The sequence below is a fragment of the Argentina anserina genome, chromosome 7, assembly GCF_933775445.1.
Source record: "Argentina anserina chromosome 7, drPotAnse1.1, whole genome shotgun sequence".
In the NCBI taxonomy this organism is placed as follows: domain Eukaryota; kingdom Viridiplantae; phylum Streptophyta; class Magnoliopsida; order Rosales; family Rosaceae; genus Argentina; species Argentina anserina.
This window is the reverse complement of record NC_065878.1, coordinates 11,788,411-11,803,550: the sequence shown is the minus strand read 5'-3', so window position 1 is coordinate 11,803,550 and position 15,140 is coordinate 11,788,411. Positions and strand designations below refer to the sequence as shown.

Genomic DNA, 15,140 nt, shown 5'->3' with positions numbered 1-15,140 from the left:
AGGGAGTTATCCAAATTGGAGAGTAAATCACAATCATTACAAAATGGTCAAGCAGATTACTATCACATTCTACTTTCCTGTCACTAATCAACTCTTTGTAGTCTCAAAGCTACAACCTTCATCTGATTTAGTTTTGAAACAGTGCCACTTCCTCTGTGCCCAAATAAACAAGTGGTGCTTATTGCTTGTCACTCCCCCATAGCCGGTAGGATAAGCGATCATATTTGGCCACAACAACCGTGATTCCATGAACCACTCGGCAAGATCAATGATTAAAATTCGGCTGACAGAGATATATCAGTAATTGAAAAAGAGCAATATAAGAAATCAAACAAGGATTATGTGGAAAGAAAATGGGTGCAGACAATGAAAATTATATTGTAAGAGCATCTCTAAAATTGCTATTGTAATAAAAATGTCAAATCTAGCAACATTTTTGGAGTAACTATGGTCCAGCAGAATTGATTAAAAAAAAGATTAAATTTAACAATTGCTAAACCAAATTGACAAATTTGTCAATTCTCTCTCCTAATATATCTAACCTAAGCCAATTTTTTTTCAACGTTCATATTTTTAGTAATATATTTAGCAATCATTGCGGGGAGAGAGCTCATGTAAGGGATTGTAAAATTTGACTTTCAGTGAAATTTAACAAAAATTTTAACACTCAATGTTGGAGATGCTCTAAGATTTATTTTGGGAAATGAAATTTGTACTCGTCATCCTACAATGCACACTCAGTGTTTCTTTTTATAGTGATCTAACTTTCAGTTTTAGAGATGTGTTTTGGCTCCATATAAAATTTTAACTAAATATAGAAATGAAGAACGTAAATTGTAAAATGAAGGAGTAGGTGTGAATTATAATATGAGAAGAGCAAATTTCACTCCCTTTCATTTTAGTGAATTTACTATATAAATCAAACTTTAGTGACAAACATGATAGTACGTCATCCATATGTTTTGTAATTAGTGATGGGTCCGATATCACGGTGCTTGTAACCTCTGCTCAACTTATATTGTAGAGCTTGACATATGATGTAACGAGCATTCTAGCCATTATTTTAGCAATACAATTTATTGATTAAAAAATTCCATCTCTTTTGAGCAGTATGACTATTTTCTGTATAAGCATCAAATATGTAACAACTAACAACTGATTGATCGGTCATTTACCTCTCTGTTGTAGCCAATCTGATTACTACTTTTATGAGATCATTTGAAACCCTGCTGGACTATGTGCCTAAATTGATAGAATCACAACTCGAGCAACAACTAAAGCAACATATTGTAGAATTTTGAATGTTGTGGTGTAGACGTGTAGTGCTTGATCAGACCATGAACCCATATTATGCTTCTGAGTTCTGACAGCTGGATTCTGTTGATCTCTCTTCGTCTTCTTCATGATGTCTTGATTCACTTTGTTTCTTACTTTAATTGAAGTGAGCATGGAGCTCTTTCCCTCTGGTGACTCGCAGTTTATACTCATTTGAGTATTTTCTACTGAGTAGTGTCTCCTTTACATCATATCAGAGATTCCCAATTTCTTAACATGGGAAAGCTTCAAAGGAGTGCTGTTGGAGATTTGAAGTGTTTTGTGGTCCAAGCAATCGATTTTTCTTTCAACATTTTTCTAGCTGATGTCAGCTAATCTCTCGCTCTATTATTTGCTTCAGCGTACTAGGGTTTTTCTGGAGAGATTTTTTTAACCATACAAGCATGTCTTGCATAATAGCTTTCGGGCCGAGCTTTACGCACAAGTCGTATACGATAGGTTTTCTGTGAGTAAGTTAAACCCCAAACTACTACCAGTAACTGAAGAAGCAACGATTTTGGGGTCGCAAATGGAATTTTATTATCCACGATTCCATAAATAGGCATAAAAAAGGAAATGGAAAGGCATATTTCAATCTCAAGCAATTTACGTAGTATTTAGAGGAGTTGGAAAAATGGCCTCCACGAATTAAGTTCAACCCCACAAATGCCACAATGCATCAAAGCCAGGAGTAATTTTCAGTGTGCACATATAAAGAACTCTATGGACCAAACCCTAATAGAAACCATTTTCTCATCGTTTTTAAAACAGAAAAACAAACTTGGTGATGAAGATATAGAAATATTTACTAGTATGGTCCTTTGGGGGTCCTTAAGTAGGCCATTTGGTAGAGAAGATCTGAAAGGGAAATAACAGAAGCAATTTCAAGTGGAAAACAACCTTTCTTTTAGCCACATATAGAATTTTCAGAAACAAAACTAAATCTCAACCCCCTGTTGGACATGGACCTGCCTTCCAATATTGTTGCCTGTCACTTCCATATTTGAAAGCAGATTCTATGAAGAGGGAGAGACCAGTCTAATGAACTAATGAAGCATCTTCTCTTTAGATATGGAAGCCCATAAAAGCAGCAAAACTTTTTCAGAAGAAAATGAGAAAGAAAGAAATCAAAACTTCCTCGGAAAAGTATATATACTGATAAACAACTTTTATTAAGGAATTTTAGAGATTAACACTTTTGTCTTGAAGAAGCCTCCTCCTGGGAGTGAGGGATTCAATTATTTTGAAACAACAAAGATATGCTAAAGACATTTGACAGCTTTTGTCCTCTTCAAAGTTTCAACTAAAATCGGGTAGAACATTACATAAAGCATGAACTCTAATTCGCACAGGCCAGCCATGCATGCATTCTCAAACCAGATGCAAACCCACCACCCCACCATCATTATCAATCTTTCTTCACTAGAGGTTACAGAAAGCATATAGAAAAACAAACAGACCCCAGTTCTCGATCAATCACTTACTGATCTTCTTCTTCAAATCGGATAGAAACTGGTCAATTTTTGCAAGTGTGAGATATTGATCATGAAAGTAAAAGGGGATAGGAAACAATTATTTAGGAGAATCACATTCCAAAACCTGTAGAGTTTGCCACATCGATCATGTAACAGCTCAAACGATCGATCTTGTTCTCTCTTTCATTATGCATATCCCCCTGATCTTTCTGCATCAATCATTTCATGCACGGCTCTCTTTAAATCTTTATACATCGATTCTTCTCATCATCAAATTGATGTTTCCTTAGTAGCAAAGAAATGAACTGGGCCATGAATTCAATATGCAAGTAAAATAGGTAGTACAGAAAGAAAAGAAATGACAATTATTTTCCAGGGATTTTATTTTCCTTCCCTTTAAATATCAATAAGAGAGAACCAAGAAGAAGCAAAGGCAAAACCATGTGAGCATCCAAGGGAAAAATGGGCAAGAAAAGTGACAAAAAAAAAAAGCAGTATGAGGTGTAAGATGGAGTGGGGTTTCAGAAATCTACATGTTTGTGTGTTTTAGGGTTTTTGTAATCAGTCAATCTTATTAGCTCCTATCTATCTTTCTGTCACCTTTTACAGATGCTTGCCCATCATGCATATCTTCCAAGACACTCAGCTCTCTTTTCTCTTCATTGTTATTGTTTTTTTTGTTTCACATATTTTCTCTCTTTCTTTTCTGCTTCCATTATCTCTTTCTATTTTCTTAATTTTTAGTCAGCTGCTTAGATAGAACGCGTTGTTTGCATCCCACACATTTTCATTTATGCAAAGGCCTTAGAAAAGTTAGCACTCATATGATTGTCAAAACTCAAAAGCCAATCTCATGCATGGTAGGCCACTCTTTAAGAAACAAAATTGACACTACTACTCTCACCAGTCACAATCATATTACCCAGGAGTAATTATCCCTTAGTTTCTCAGTACACAGAATTGGTGGTTTTGTGGCTCCACTACTAGGGCTTTACATGGAGGAGTTGACTGCAAACATCCATTTCCAGGCAGCTGTCTTCTTTTTAACCAATGAGGTTCGATCATTCTCCATCTCTCTAGTTGTATGGAAATCTCATTGAGCTAGGTCAACTCCTAACATTCACTAGCTTCTGATGTCTCGTTCATGCTTTGCTATATTTATATCTAAGGATAAAATTGCATAGAGTTATTCATGTGCTTCATGCTTTGATATATTTTGATCTATCAGTAACGACCTAAACTTACATGTGTCGATATTCTTTTCTAACTCCATATGTCAAGTAGGGATTTGTTTTTTGCCGAAACAAAAAAAAAGTTTTGTTTGGATTATGAACACAATGCCCGTATTTTCCCTCAGTTAAAACGACTTCATATATATTTGCTTAAGAGAGCTGCAATAATGCACTATTTTGCGTTCTAGCAAACTAGCCAACACTATCTACAGCAGTTCTCGTCAGTCTTATGGTGAATAAAGACGCGAAAGAAGTTGCGATACAAATTAAGAAAACACTTGCATATTAGTAAATTGCTAGGATGCATGAAATCGGGTGCGGGTACGGGGAAGCGAAACGTTTGGAAACGCGGAAGCGATTTTTTTCAAAAATTAAGAAAGCGGGTACATTTTAAAAGCGTTTTTAAAATAATATATATATCATATACTATTTTTATCTTTTATTTTTTAATTATTTTATCAAGTTTTAAAATAATTTGATAATTATTAATAACTTCTTTTTTTAACCATGATTATCCTTGGTTATAGCAATATTAAAGTTTCATTTCAATATTCAAACAAAAGAAGGTCCAGTATAGTGTGAAGGTGTTTGGCACGTGCAAGTCAAAGAGACATCACTGAATGAAATTGAATAAAAAAAGGTTCGTCTTCTCTCTGTCTCGTTTAGATTTTCTTCATATCTCTCCCCAACTCTTTCTCTTTTCTCTGACACATATTAGATCAATTGATGATATTCATCTTTAATCGCTTGAAGAATTGAAAGAAGATGAGACGACAAGAAGAGACTCAAAACATTGATTGATGAAATAGAGGAATGGAAGGAATCGCGCTTCCAATTTGGAAGCCAACGCTTCCGCCGCACTCCCAAACTCTCTTTTTTTGGAATCGCGCTTCCGTCGCGTTTCCCCGCGCTTCCGCTCCCGCTTCCGCTTCCGAAGCGGGAATTGGTCATCAAGGAAACTTCCGTGCTATGTAGGTAAATTGTCGATGTTTACACCTACTGCAAGTACACCGAATAAACAATGACCATGTTCACTCGTTCAATGAATTTTCTGCTCATTTTGGCATACATGTCATTGATATAGTTGAAAGTTATGTACTTTCCTCATCATTCTATAGCATTAGATCGATGTGCATCCCAATATAGTTCAATGAAACTAAACAAGAAATTTATTTGAATATGTGAAAGGTGAATGTGACCGACTCTATTCTCCTCCCCAAAACTTGAAATGCAAGAAACAACTTGAGTAAACAAATCGGGGAGCTTATTCCAAGCACCAAGGTCCACTTGTACCACCCATATGCAAATCACGTGCTCTAACAAATCTGCACCATACGTTTAGTTCGTAACTTTGGAAAAAAAAATTCCACAGTATGAAACCCAGAATTGCTGGCCCCAAACTAGAGGTGGCAAATTGGCCCAAAAGCCCGCCCTTTTTAGCCTTGAACGGTCCGGACACGATAAATTCATGGGCCAGCCCGTTAAACACATACTTTTATATTATTTATATAAGTATTTAAACAATTATCATTATTAGACTTAAATATTAGACTTTTTAAATTAAAATCTCTTGATTATTTCATTATTTTAACTACAATATTTCACAAATATTATCAAAGTTGTGAAAAAAACGTCAGTTTTTGACATACGTAATGTTTTAGAAAAAGATTATGAAATATGTTGTAGTATTTTATTTATTTTATTATTCTAAATAGTTATATTGTTGGGTTTTCAACCCATGTGTTTTTTCTAAGATGATTTTTTAGAGTATGGTGTTCCGTAAGGATAGAGAATCCTTATTGGTGATGATTTACCTAGAAAAAGAGGATGCTTTACAACCTACCACTATTAGCTATATAAGGAGGGATTATGCTCTAGGTTTAGACATCGCAGAGACAAAGAGCATAGTGTGTTTCATTCTCGGTTAGTGGGTGAGAAAGGGCAGAGAGGAGAAAGATAGGAAGAGAATAGTCCTTGTTTTTCTTAATCTTTCTTGTGTACCCATTATTAATATAGTGGAAGTGTGTGTTTATGTCCGGTGGATGTAGGTAAAGCTATTTGTTGAACCACCTTAAATCTGTGTTCTTATGTTCTTTTCTTTGTGGTTGTTTCTCTTGACTTGTTGTGCTTATTCTGTTTCTCTGACTAACTTGTTGACTGAACAAGTGGTACCAGAGCCTGGTTAAAGGTTGGGTTCGACTGAAATCGATGTTGTCAGAATGGATGATGATGTGAAAGGCACAATGATCAAACTCACCCACAAGAATTGGGTGATGTGGAAGCCAAGAATGGAGGATATCATGTATTGTAGGGATATGCATGAGGCCATAGAGGGTGTGGCTGCAAAGCCAACCAATATGAGGTGGCGAAAGTTGCACCGGAAAGCAGTTTGTACGATAAGGCAATGGGTTGATGATAACGTCTTTCACCATGTGTCGAAAAAAACTGATGCGGAAGTACTCTGGAAGATATTGGAGTCGCTCTTTGAGAGACCGCTGCGAAGAAATCATTCCTTATCAAAGAGATGGTCAACATGGAGTTTGATGATGATACTAGTGTGGATGTGCACTTGAATAATTTCCACAATGTGACCAACCAGTTGTCGACTAATGGGTATGAAGGTAGATGATGAGCTACTCGCATTGCTGCTGCTAGGAACTTTGCCAGATAATTGGGAAACTTCGGTGGTGACCTTGAGTCTGCGTCTAATGGTGTGTTGTCTATGGATACCGTTAAGGATAACATGCTTAACGGAAAAAAAAAGTGTTGGCACAGATAATGAGCACGCAAGAGCCCTTTATGTGAAGGGTAAAGGCAAGAATTCGGGTCAAAAGTTTAGTGGTGATTGTCAATATTGTGGTGAGAAGGTACACATGAAGCGGATGTGTCGAAAGTGGAAGCAAAACAAGAAGAAAGGTAAGTACCAAAATGGTGAAGATAATGGACATACTGCTTGTATTTCAAATGTTTCGGATGAGCTTCTTACTTTACAAGAATGTCTATATGTGGGTGACAAGGGTCATGATTGGTTCGCGGGTACGGGTGCAAGTTGTCATGTTAATTCCAATTTGGAGCTCTTTTCTACATATAAGGCAGGTGGCTTTAGGATGTTAAAGATTGGCAATACAAGCTACTCCAAGATTTCGAGAATATGAGATATTTGCATCAAGACTAATCTGGGTTACCATATGGCATTGAAGGATGTGAGACACGTTCTTGATCTACGTGTCAACATATTGTCTGCAAGTGCTCTTGACAGGCAAGGTTTCCACCAGTTTATTGGTGATAGGAAGTGGAAGCTTACGAATCGATCGTTGGACGTTGCTAGTGGAGAGTTTTGTCGTTCTTTGGACAAGACACATAGCTTGGTGTATAAAGATGACTTGAGTGCATTGGGTGATACTTCTTCGGACATACGGTGTCATGGTGACGGCCATATAAGGAAGAAAGACGTTCTAGAAAAGTGGTCCCCAAATGTCCTTTTCCAATGGGTTTTATGTCCAGGGTGAAGATGATCAAGAGTTGTTCCACCAACAGGGACATGGTGATGAGTTGTTCGATCAGGGGGAGTTGCATGCTCTAACCACATAGTTTTGCATCAAGTCAGCTTGGGCGGACTCTTGGTGATGGAGCCGCACCGGTGTACCTCGCTCATAGTCTGGAGGGGGAGATTGTTGGGTTTTCAGCTCATGTGTTTTTCCTAAGATGATTTCTTAGAATATAGTGTTCTGGTAAGGATATGGAATCTTTATTGATGATGGTTTACCTGTAGAAGGAGGAGGCTTTACAACCAACCACTATTAGGAATATAATTCATATTTGGTGAGGAAACATGTTTGTGCTTATGGCTATATAAGGAGGGGTTATGCTCTAGGTGTAGGCATCACAGAGACAAAGAGCATAGTGTGTTCAATTCTCGGTTAGAGGATGAGAGAGGGCAGAGAGGAGAAAGATAGGAAGAGAAGAGTCCTTATTTTTCTTAGTCTTTCTTGTGTACCCATTATTAATATAGTGAAAGTGTGTGTTTTTGTCCGGTGGATGTAGATAAAGTTATTTGTTGAACCACCTTAAATCTGTGTTCTTGTGTTCTTTTCTTTGTGATTGTTTCTCTTAGCTTATTGTGCTTGTTCTGTTTCTCTGACTAACTTGTTGACTGGTTCACAAAAAGTTGAATTCATAGTGACACCCTAAGCATCCTCCCTCTCAGTCAATGGAAGTCCAAAGAACCAAATTCCCTCATGAGACCTTCCTATCTGCTTCTCAAGGACGAACCCATATCCCAAACCCCATCTTTCCATAGCCACGAGGCCATTTCACCTTCTTCCCAATTCATCGTGTTCGTCGTCGTCATCAATGGGGCTAAGCAGACCCTCCATCCACAACTCCAACGTGTTCGGTCTCCTCTCTACCTCCCTCTCTTACCTCCTCCTTATTTCAATTTCAATCCGATAAGATTCAGTCATTCATATGTGGAACAAGGATGATGAACAAATTGGTTGTTATTAAATTGAGTATAAGAGGCAGTCTGCGTAGAGAGAAAGAAGAGAGATTATATGATGTTTGACCAATTTTCTTTTTTTCAACATTCCTAACTCTTTTAGCATCGGTGTAGGGATGGCAAAAATACCCAGCGGGTAGGATACCCACGGGTATTCGACCCTAATGGGGGAGTGTTTCGAGTAAAATCGGGTAACGGATACGGAGATTCCCGCTATTCGAATAGCGAAAAAGGGTAAGAGGTGGGGATGATATTTCGATCCCCATCCCCATACCCACTCATTAATATATTATATTTTTAATATAATTAATTAATATATATTCACTCAAATCAATTAATAAACAAATTAAATAAATATCAAAATATATTTTGTGATTATTTACACGTACAACAATTTTATACGTAAGGAGATATTTTTATCATGATATTTGATTTTTTATTTCAGTATTATATTTCATGTACTTTATTAGAATTTTTAAATATTAAAATAAATTACTATTAACAGGTATTGAGACGGATATGGAAACTTAATCCCTTAAGGGTATGGATACAGGGAATACCCAATATCCTATTACAGAGATCAGAACGGGTACAGATATGTAAACGGACTTAGGTATGGGTATGGTTTTTCAATCCTCTAACCTTACCATCCCCATTGTCATCCCTACATCGGTGTTAGTGCCCTAAAAAGCAAGATTAATTGTATGGCTGAGATTGGATTAATTGCTGTTGGTTCAATAACACCATGGTGCCCTGAATAATTTGTTATGCCTGGAGAGGTATTAGACGTTTTTGATTTATTGTACGGTTCTGTGAAGCACCAACATTATCATGATCATTTGTTTACAAACTGCAAACGACTAAACTCTCAGAATCAAGTTGAAATTGGACAACTACCCATTTTCAACTGGCATAGTATATGAAGGAAGAATAATTATTGGGAAAAAAGAATTAAATTAACAGAATCCATTACCAATCAGAAAAGCGTCTTTCACAGTACATGTATTGAAGAAAAAACCCAGAGAGAGGATATGGGTTTCCAAAAAATGATGTGACTAATTTAACATTGAATCATTTACTTATTATTTATTACAACAGCAGATTGTAGACGCTTCAAAGTAATATTTCCCCACATTATATCAATCACAAGCAGGGATTGGCGTCATCTAACAAACATGGATACAAATAAATGATAACACTAAGTGTATAAAGGAGCACACGGAGAGAACTAGTGATAATGGCTTAAAGCAGCTTTTACTGCAGATATCAACAATCAATAACCAAAGTTGCTTCGACTATATGTAGCTAGTTTGAAGAATTCACCAAGAAAAACAAGTAGATCTCTTGAACATGTAAATGATATCAGTACCTGGTGAGTCGGGCCGTCAGGAAATGCAGTCTGAAGATCATTAGGTTGAGGGGCACCTTCTCTAGCTTGCAATTAGTAGATTAAATTAAACAGAAATTCTCAAGAAACTCCATCTCTGACACAAGCAAACAAAAGTGTCTGCCTCTCCAACAATATTGCAGCTGATCATGTAAATTCATGCGTCTCCTTAGGAAATTCACTTTGTAATGACCATTAATTTCTTCTCTGATCTCATTAAGAGTCCAAATATGCGCATCATACTCCATAGAGTGGCAAGAAGGTTTTGACAAAAGAGTAGGCAAGTGCACCCGTGAATATGTAACTGTCCACTCTATCCAGTATTCCACCTGCATTAATGTCAATTGATATTATTGAAATCAGTTACACAGATGAAATAAGACAACTTATTAAGTGAGGGCAGCATACTTGTATGAACCAAAGAACTACGGAAACTGGGGCGAAACTATTAGATTTTGAAGAACATAGGCTAAAATGGGCTTTTTTTTTTTTACTAGAAAACATGAATTAAACCAACTTGAGTGAGGGGAGAAGCACATACTGGGCCCTATGTAGGCCAGCCAGTGGGTAATATCAGCATGCAGTTCGTATGTAACTCAGTCATCTAATTTCATCAGGAAACTACAGTTTATAATCCCAAGAATAAACTGAAAGCCGCTTCATCAAAACATTCAAAAAGGCCGATATTTAACACAAGATGCAATATGTGGAAAGTATTATTACCATGTCCTGGTATTAGAGATCCAGAGTCTTTTACGCCCGCATCACGTTTGATCATTGATTCAGTAAGATCACCAAAGACAGACCCAAAGAAGTTCAGAATGCCAAAAGCCATGGCACTGACAACACAAAAAAAAATACTTACATTAAATATCTGTCAAAAGAGCTGTAATAATATTGAGAAAGAAGCTCATACGATGTAGTGAAATTTCATTTTAAAGCAAAGGGGACCTCCAATTGGTATAAACATGATGAAACAATAATAATTGTAAGTCATACAGTACCAGGTAAGCAATCCTAAAAACTAATTACATGCATGAGTCCATCACGTAATGATATTGTCACACAATATAAGCAACACCTCTATATCTTTTACGTCATTTTTAACGGGCATATACAATAAAGAATCATGTTACTTTCCTAATTACTATTCAATCTGCTACCCTCATGTGTGTAGTAGGTCCCTGGCCGATAAAATCATAAAAGAAACTACTTTTGTGTTCCACATTTATCCTCTTAAGATCCCTAGAAATAAATTGAAGACCTATTGACTTTTTTGACATGGAATATATCAAGAAAACCAGTATCACGTCACTGCTTAATCAAGATATAAGATTTCAGTTACTGTAAAGATTGCATGCAGGAAAACTGATACCTTAACAAAGATTTTGGCCAGCAAAAAATATTTGATAGTACTACAGTAGTGGCAATACAACCACATAGGCCTGCAATTGTTCCTTCCCATGTCTTCTTTGGACTAACACTAGTAAGCGGTGTCCTACCAAAAGCCTGTATCAGAGGACAGATCTCAGAGCTTTATCACAAGCATGAGGCCAACAAAAATTAAGGAAATCCTTCACAATTGCATCAATTTAACTAAATAATCAAACTAAAAGCAAACAAGAATTCCACTTTGACACACACAAACTATCATCTTATAAATTGAGAAGCTAAGCTGCTAAAGTAGAATAGATACAATCAAGGCTTTCAGAAACAAATTAACACCCCAAGGATGTGGTAAATGGAACATACTAAACTAGTCAACCCTAGCTAAATCTGATTCAAGATAGAATGTATCCAGTCTTCAAATTTTTGAAATACAGATAAGAAAGCTTTTAGCGCATCTATAAGTCACAAAGGAATCTATTGTTATCAAAGGCAAAATTAACAACATTATCCTTCTCATGATCCTTTGTGTGGAATTTATTGGAAAACTTGGATTGTATACCAATAGAAGTGAAATGATCTATTAAGTCTTAGGTAGCTAGTCTGAGTCCCAAGTGACCAGAGCAGTCACCCCTCTGGGGAAAGGAAGGGTAAAAAGGAGTCCACCTCTGATCATGATATCCATATTTCAACTATACTAGTCTAATCTGTGCCAGTCCGTCATAAGTGCTGAAGGAAGCCCACTCCTAAACGCAATTGTGTGACATGTTTCATAAAAATTCAGACTTAAATAAACTAAACTTAAAATAACTAAATGAACAACCATAGTCTACCTAAAATTCCATTGTGAATGTACTGCAGAGCATTTTCAAGAGTCAAGATACCTTGCCACCAATAAAAGCAAAAGTGTCGGCTGCAATAATGCTGCTGAATGAAATCAAGGTTGCAACAAGACCAACAGTCCACTGAGCTTGTCCACCAAGAACGATGGGCCAAGATGCCCCAATTCCTGCCAAAGAAGAAAACTAATTAGGATTCAAAGCTTAATGAGGGCTTTCAATACATGAACCTTTCATAATAATGGATGGCAGTGATTCTAATGGTAAATGAAGGATATATCAGAGCTCATTTGGGAAATGATCAGCCTGTGCCTAAATTTTTGCTCAACTTCTTACCAGTGTTTAAGGCTGGGGCTGCTAAACCACATCGAAGCTTAACCCAAAAGCAAGGAAGATATCCACAATAAAATAGCCCAAACAAGGTACTACTGAGCTGTGCAAAGCGAGGATTCCCTCTCTGTAAATGCAATGCCATAGCAACAATAAAGGCAGCAGATGCTACAGAAACATCAATCTGACCGCGATACCTGCACATCAGAAGCTGTAATTAGAAATCAACATTTATCTAATATACATAACCAAGTAATTTGACAAAATGGGGGGGCAAAAGCACTGATGCATATCACCAAGAGAGAGTAAATACCAGTGTAGTAACACGATATCAGAAGACAATTACTTTTTCCCAGATTGATTATTTCAAAAAAATCGACAAAGAAATATCAGCATAGACACTAATAGAGCAATGAGTAGATTTTGGGCACCAATCGATACACATCCACAGAACAACAATTTTTTGAAGCATCATGGAATTACAATAAAAAAGAGAATAGCTCAACCATGAAAAGGGGATTTAATCGATTTTATACATAGAATATGTCAACGGTGTCATTACAATACCCACTACACTGTATGTACAAGAAATTGGAAAGTAAGAATACTGAATTCAAATGGATGTGTCATTACTCCAGTCACTCCACTATCATAACCACTATCATACAGATGAAAACCTATCTCAACACAAGAAAAATTGTTTCATCTCTCTCTTTTCCTGAACAAGGATGCAACGATACAATTGAAACTTCAAGAGAAAAACACCTATAAAGATATAATGCAACTGCACCAACCCATATTTCTACATCAAGGACACTGATAATAAAATTTCTTATGCAAGCATCTCTGACAAATAAATAAATGTAACAAAATGTCATTCATAACTTACAAAGCAATCTTACAAGGTAAGCAAGGGCATGAGAGCACAAATAACAGAGCAAACTCGTGAGACGTATCTTGGTGGAGGTGTCATTCCTGCAGTAATTCCACGACTCCTGACTAATTCAAAATACTCACGTGCACCAACAAATACGGCTGCTGCTACAACCGTTGTGAATATCCATCCTCCAGCCAACACAACAACTCCAACAGATAGTCCAATACCAAGTCCAAAAACAATCCTTTTTTTCAACTGACTCGCCTTCTCTTGCTTCTCTGAGACAGCATCTTCACTAACTGACAGTTCATGGCCATTCTGGACTTCCTACAACATATTTATTTCAGTTTTCACCGTCAAGGAATTTTTACAACCTAACAAATACACGAGGTGCAGATAAATTTTAACTTAACAGAACTCTAGTGGTTCAATACGAAACTCGAACAAACATCTCTGATAAACCAGTAAATGACATGTACATCACAAAGTTACAGGCTTAACCCAAAAAAAAAACCCTTTTGCAAACCCTACAAAGTTCACATTGTTATAATTCCTTCGCATGCATAGCCTTAATAGCACTAACTATTTCAAAAAGTCAAACTATGTCCTCGAATTATCGTAGTGAAGCAAGTTTCTCGTTATCCCCATCTGTTATATCTCAATACTCATTAAAGCAAGTTCCTTTCAGCTCTAAACTCACAATAAACATTCACCAACTTCACCAAAATGTCACCCAGTCACTCTCAATCACACCAAAACCAATTAAAGAACAACCACTGTGGTAAATTCTCAACAAGCATTGCCTTCACACAATTAACTTTCCCCCAGGTAAATTTACGCTCTAAAATTTCAAAGTTAAAAAGTTAAAAAATAAAAATAAAAATTCATGTTTTGTTTTACCTCCAAGTACCTGTTTGGCATTGCCGTCGCCGAGATGGTCCGGCTCGGCCCGAGCCACGGCGGCGATTAGACGTCGGCGGCCCAAGCCTCTAATTGGGCCGAGGCCAACAACAGGCAGCCTAGTTCCATCTAGACGAGCGCCCAATTTGGCGCGCCAACGAGGGAGAGTAACGGTGGAGGGAAGGCAGGGACAAGCGGAGAGAGAGGAGAGAAACGGCGGGAGAGGCCTGCAGCGGCTGAGGTCCAAATACGACGTCGTTGCCATGCTTAGATTATTAGGGATTGGAAGAGTGAGCATGTCGAGATTGTTGCTGCCGATTGTGGTGGCGGTTGTTTTGATATACTCTGTGTTTCTTTCCATTTTTGTTTTCAATCAATGTCCTTTTCCGTCTTTTCACTTGCATTTTCGTTTTGCGTACCCTTTTTTTAGTAGGACCGGAACCGGTATGGTTTTCGGTTCGGATTCGAATTCGAATTCGGCATATATTTATACCGATTTTGATATTTTATTTAGTTTATGTTTAATTTGGGATCGTAAATTTTAAATATTGATATCAAACTGAATATGTATACATCTATTCGGATGAGTTTGGTATAAATTAAGACACATAAATATGCACATTTATATGTATTTTTATCTATTTATAATTATTAACTAGTGTAATTTAATATTGTAAGTCTATAAAAGTGCAATGAAGACCTCAAAAGCTATATAAAATATTAAAAATGCATAGATTTAATATATTTGATACATTCGGTGGTATGAATTACACGTATACCGAACTGAACCGTATACAAATTTTTTCGGTATTAAGCTCAGTATTTGACAAAGAAAATTTACCAATTTGTCCTGATCCGCCAGTATTCAACACTGGATGGTCGATTTCAGTACCAATTTTTTT

At 36.9% G+C, this 15,140-nt stretch overlaps 1 protein-coding gene across 2 annotated transcripts; it reads right to left on the bottom strand.

The window, feature by feature from the left end:
• Positions 1–9,508: 9,508 nt before the first annotated feature.
• LOC126803354 (phosphatidate cytidylyltransferase 4, chloroplastic) lies at positions 9,509–14,552 on the bottom strand. 2 transcript variants are annotated; one of them, XM_050531159.1, is made up of 7 exons: positions 14,249–14,552; positions 13,364–13,665; positions 12,468–12,658; positions 12,177–12,301; positions 11,282–11,415; positions 10,630–10,745; positions 9,509–10,235 (listed from the first exon to the last, which is right to left on the bottom strand). In XM_050531159.1, the coding sequence occupies exons 1-7, from the start codon at positions 14,534–14,536 to the stop codon at positions 10,144–10,146; spliced, it is 1,248 nt and encodes a 415-aa protein (XP_050387116.1). In that variant the 5' UTR covers positions 14,537–14,552; the 3' UTR covers positions 9,509–10,143. The 2 variants fall into 2 exon arrangements, with proteins under 2 accessions (XP_050387116.1, XP_050387118.1); XM_050531161.1 differs by having other exon boundaries at positions 13,364–13,656.
• Positions 14,553–15,140: the final 588 nt, after the last annotated feature.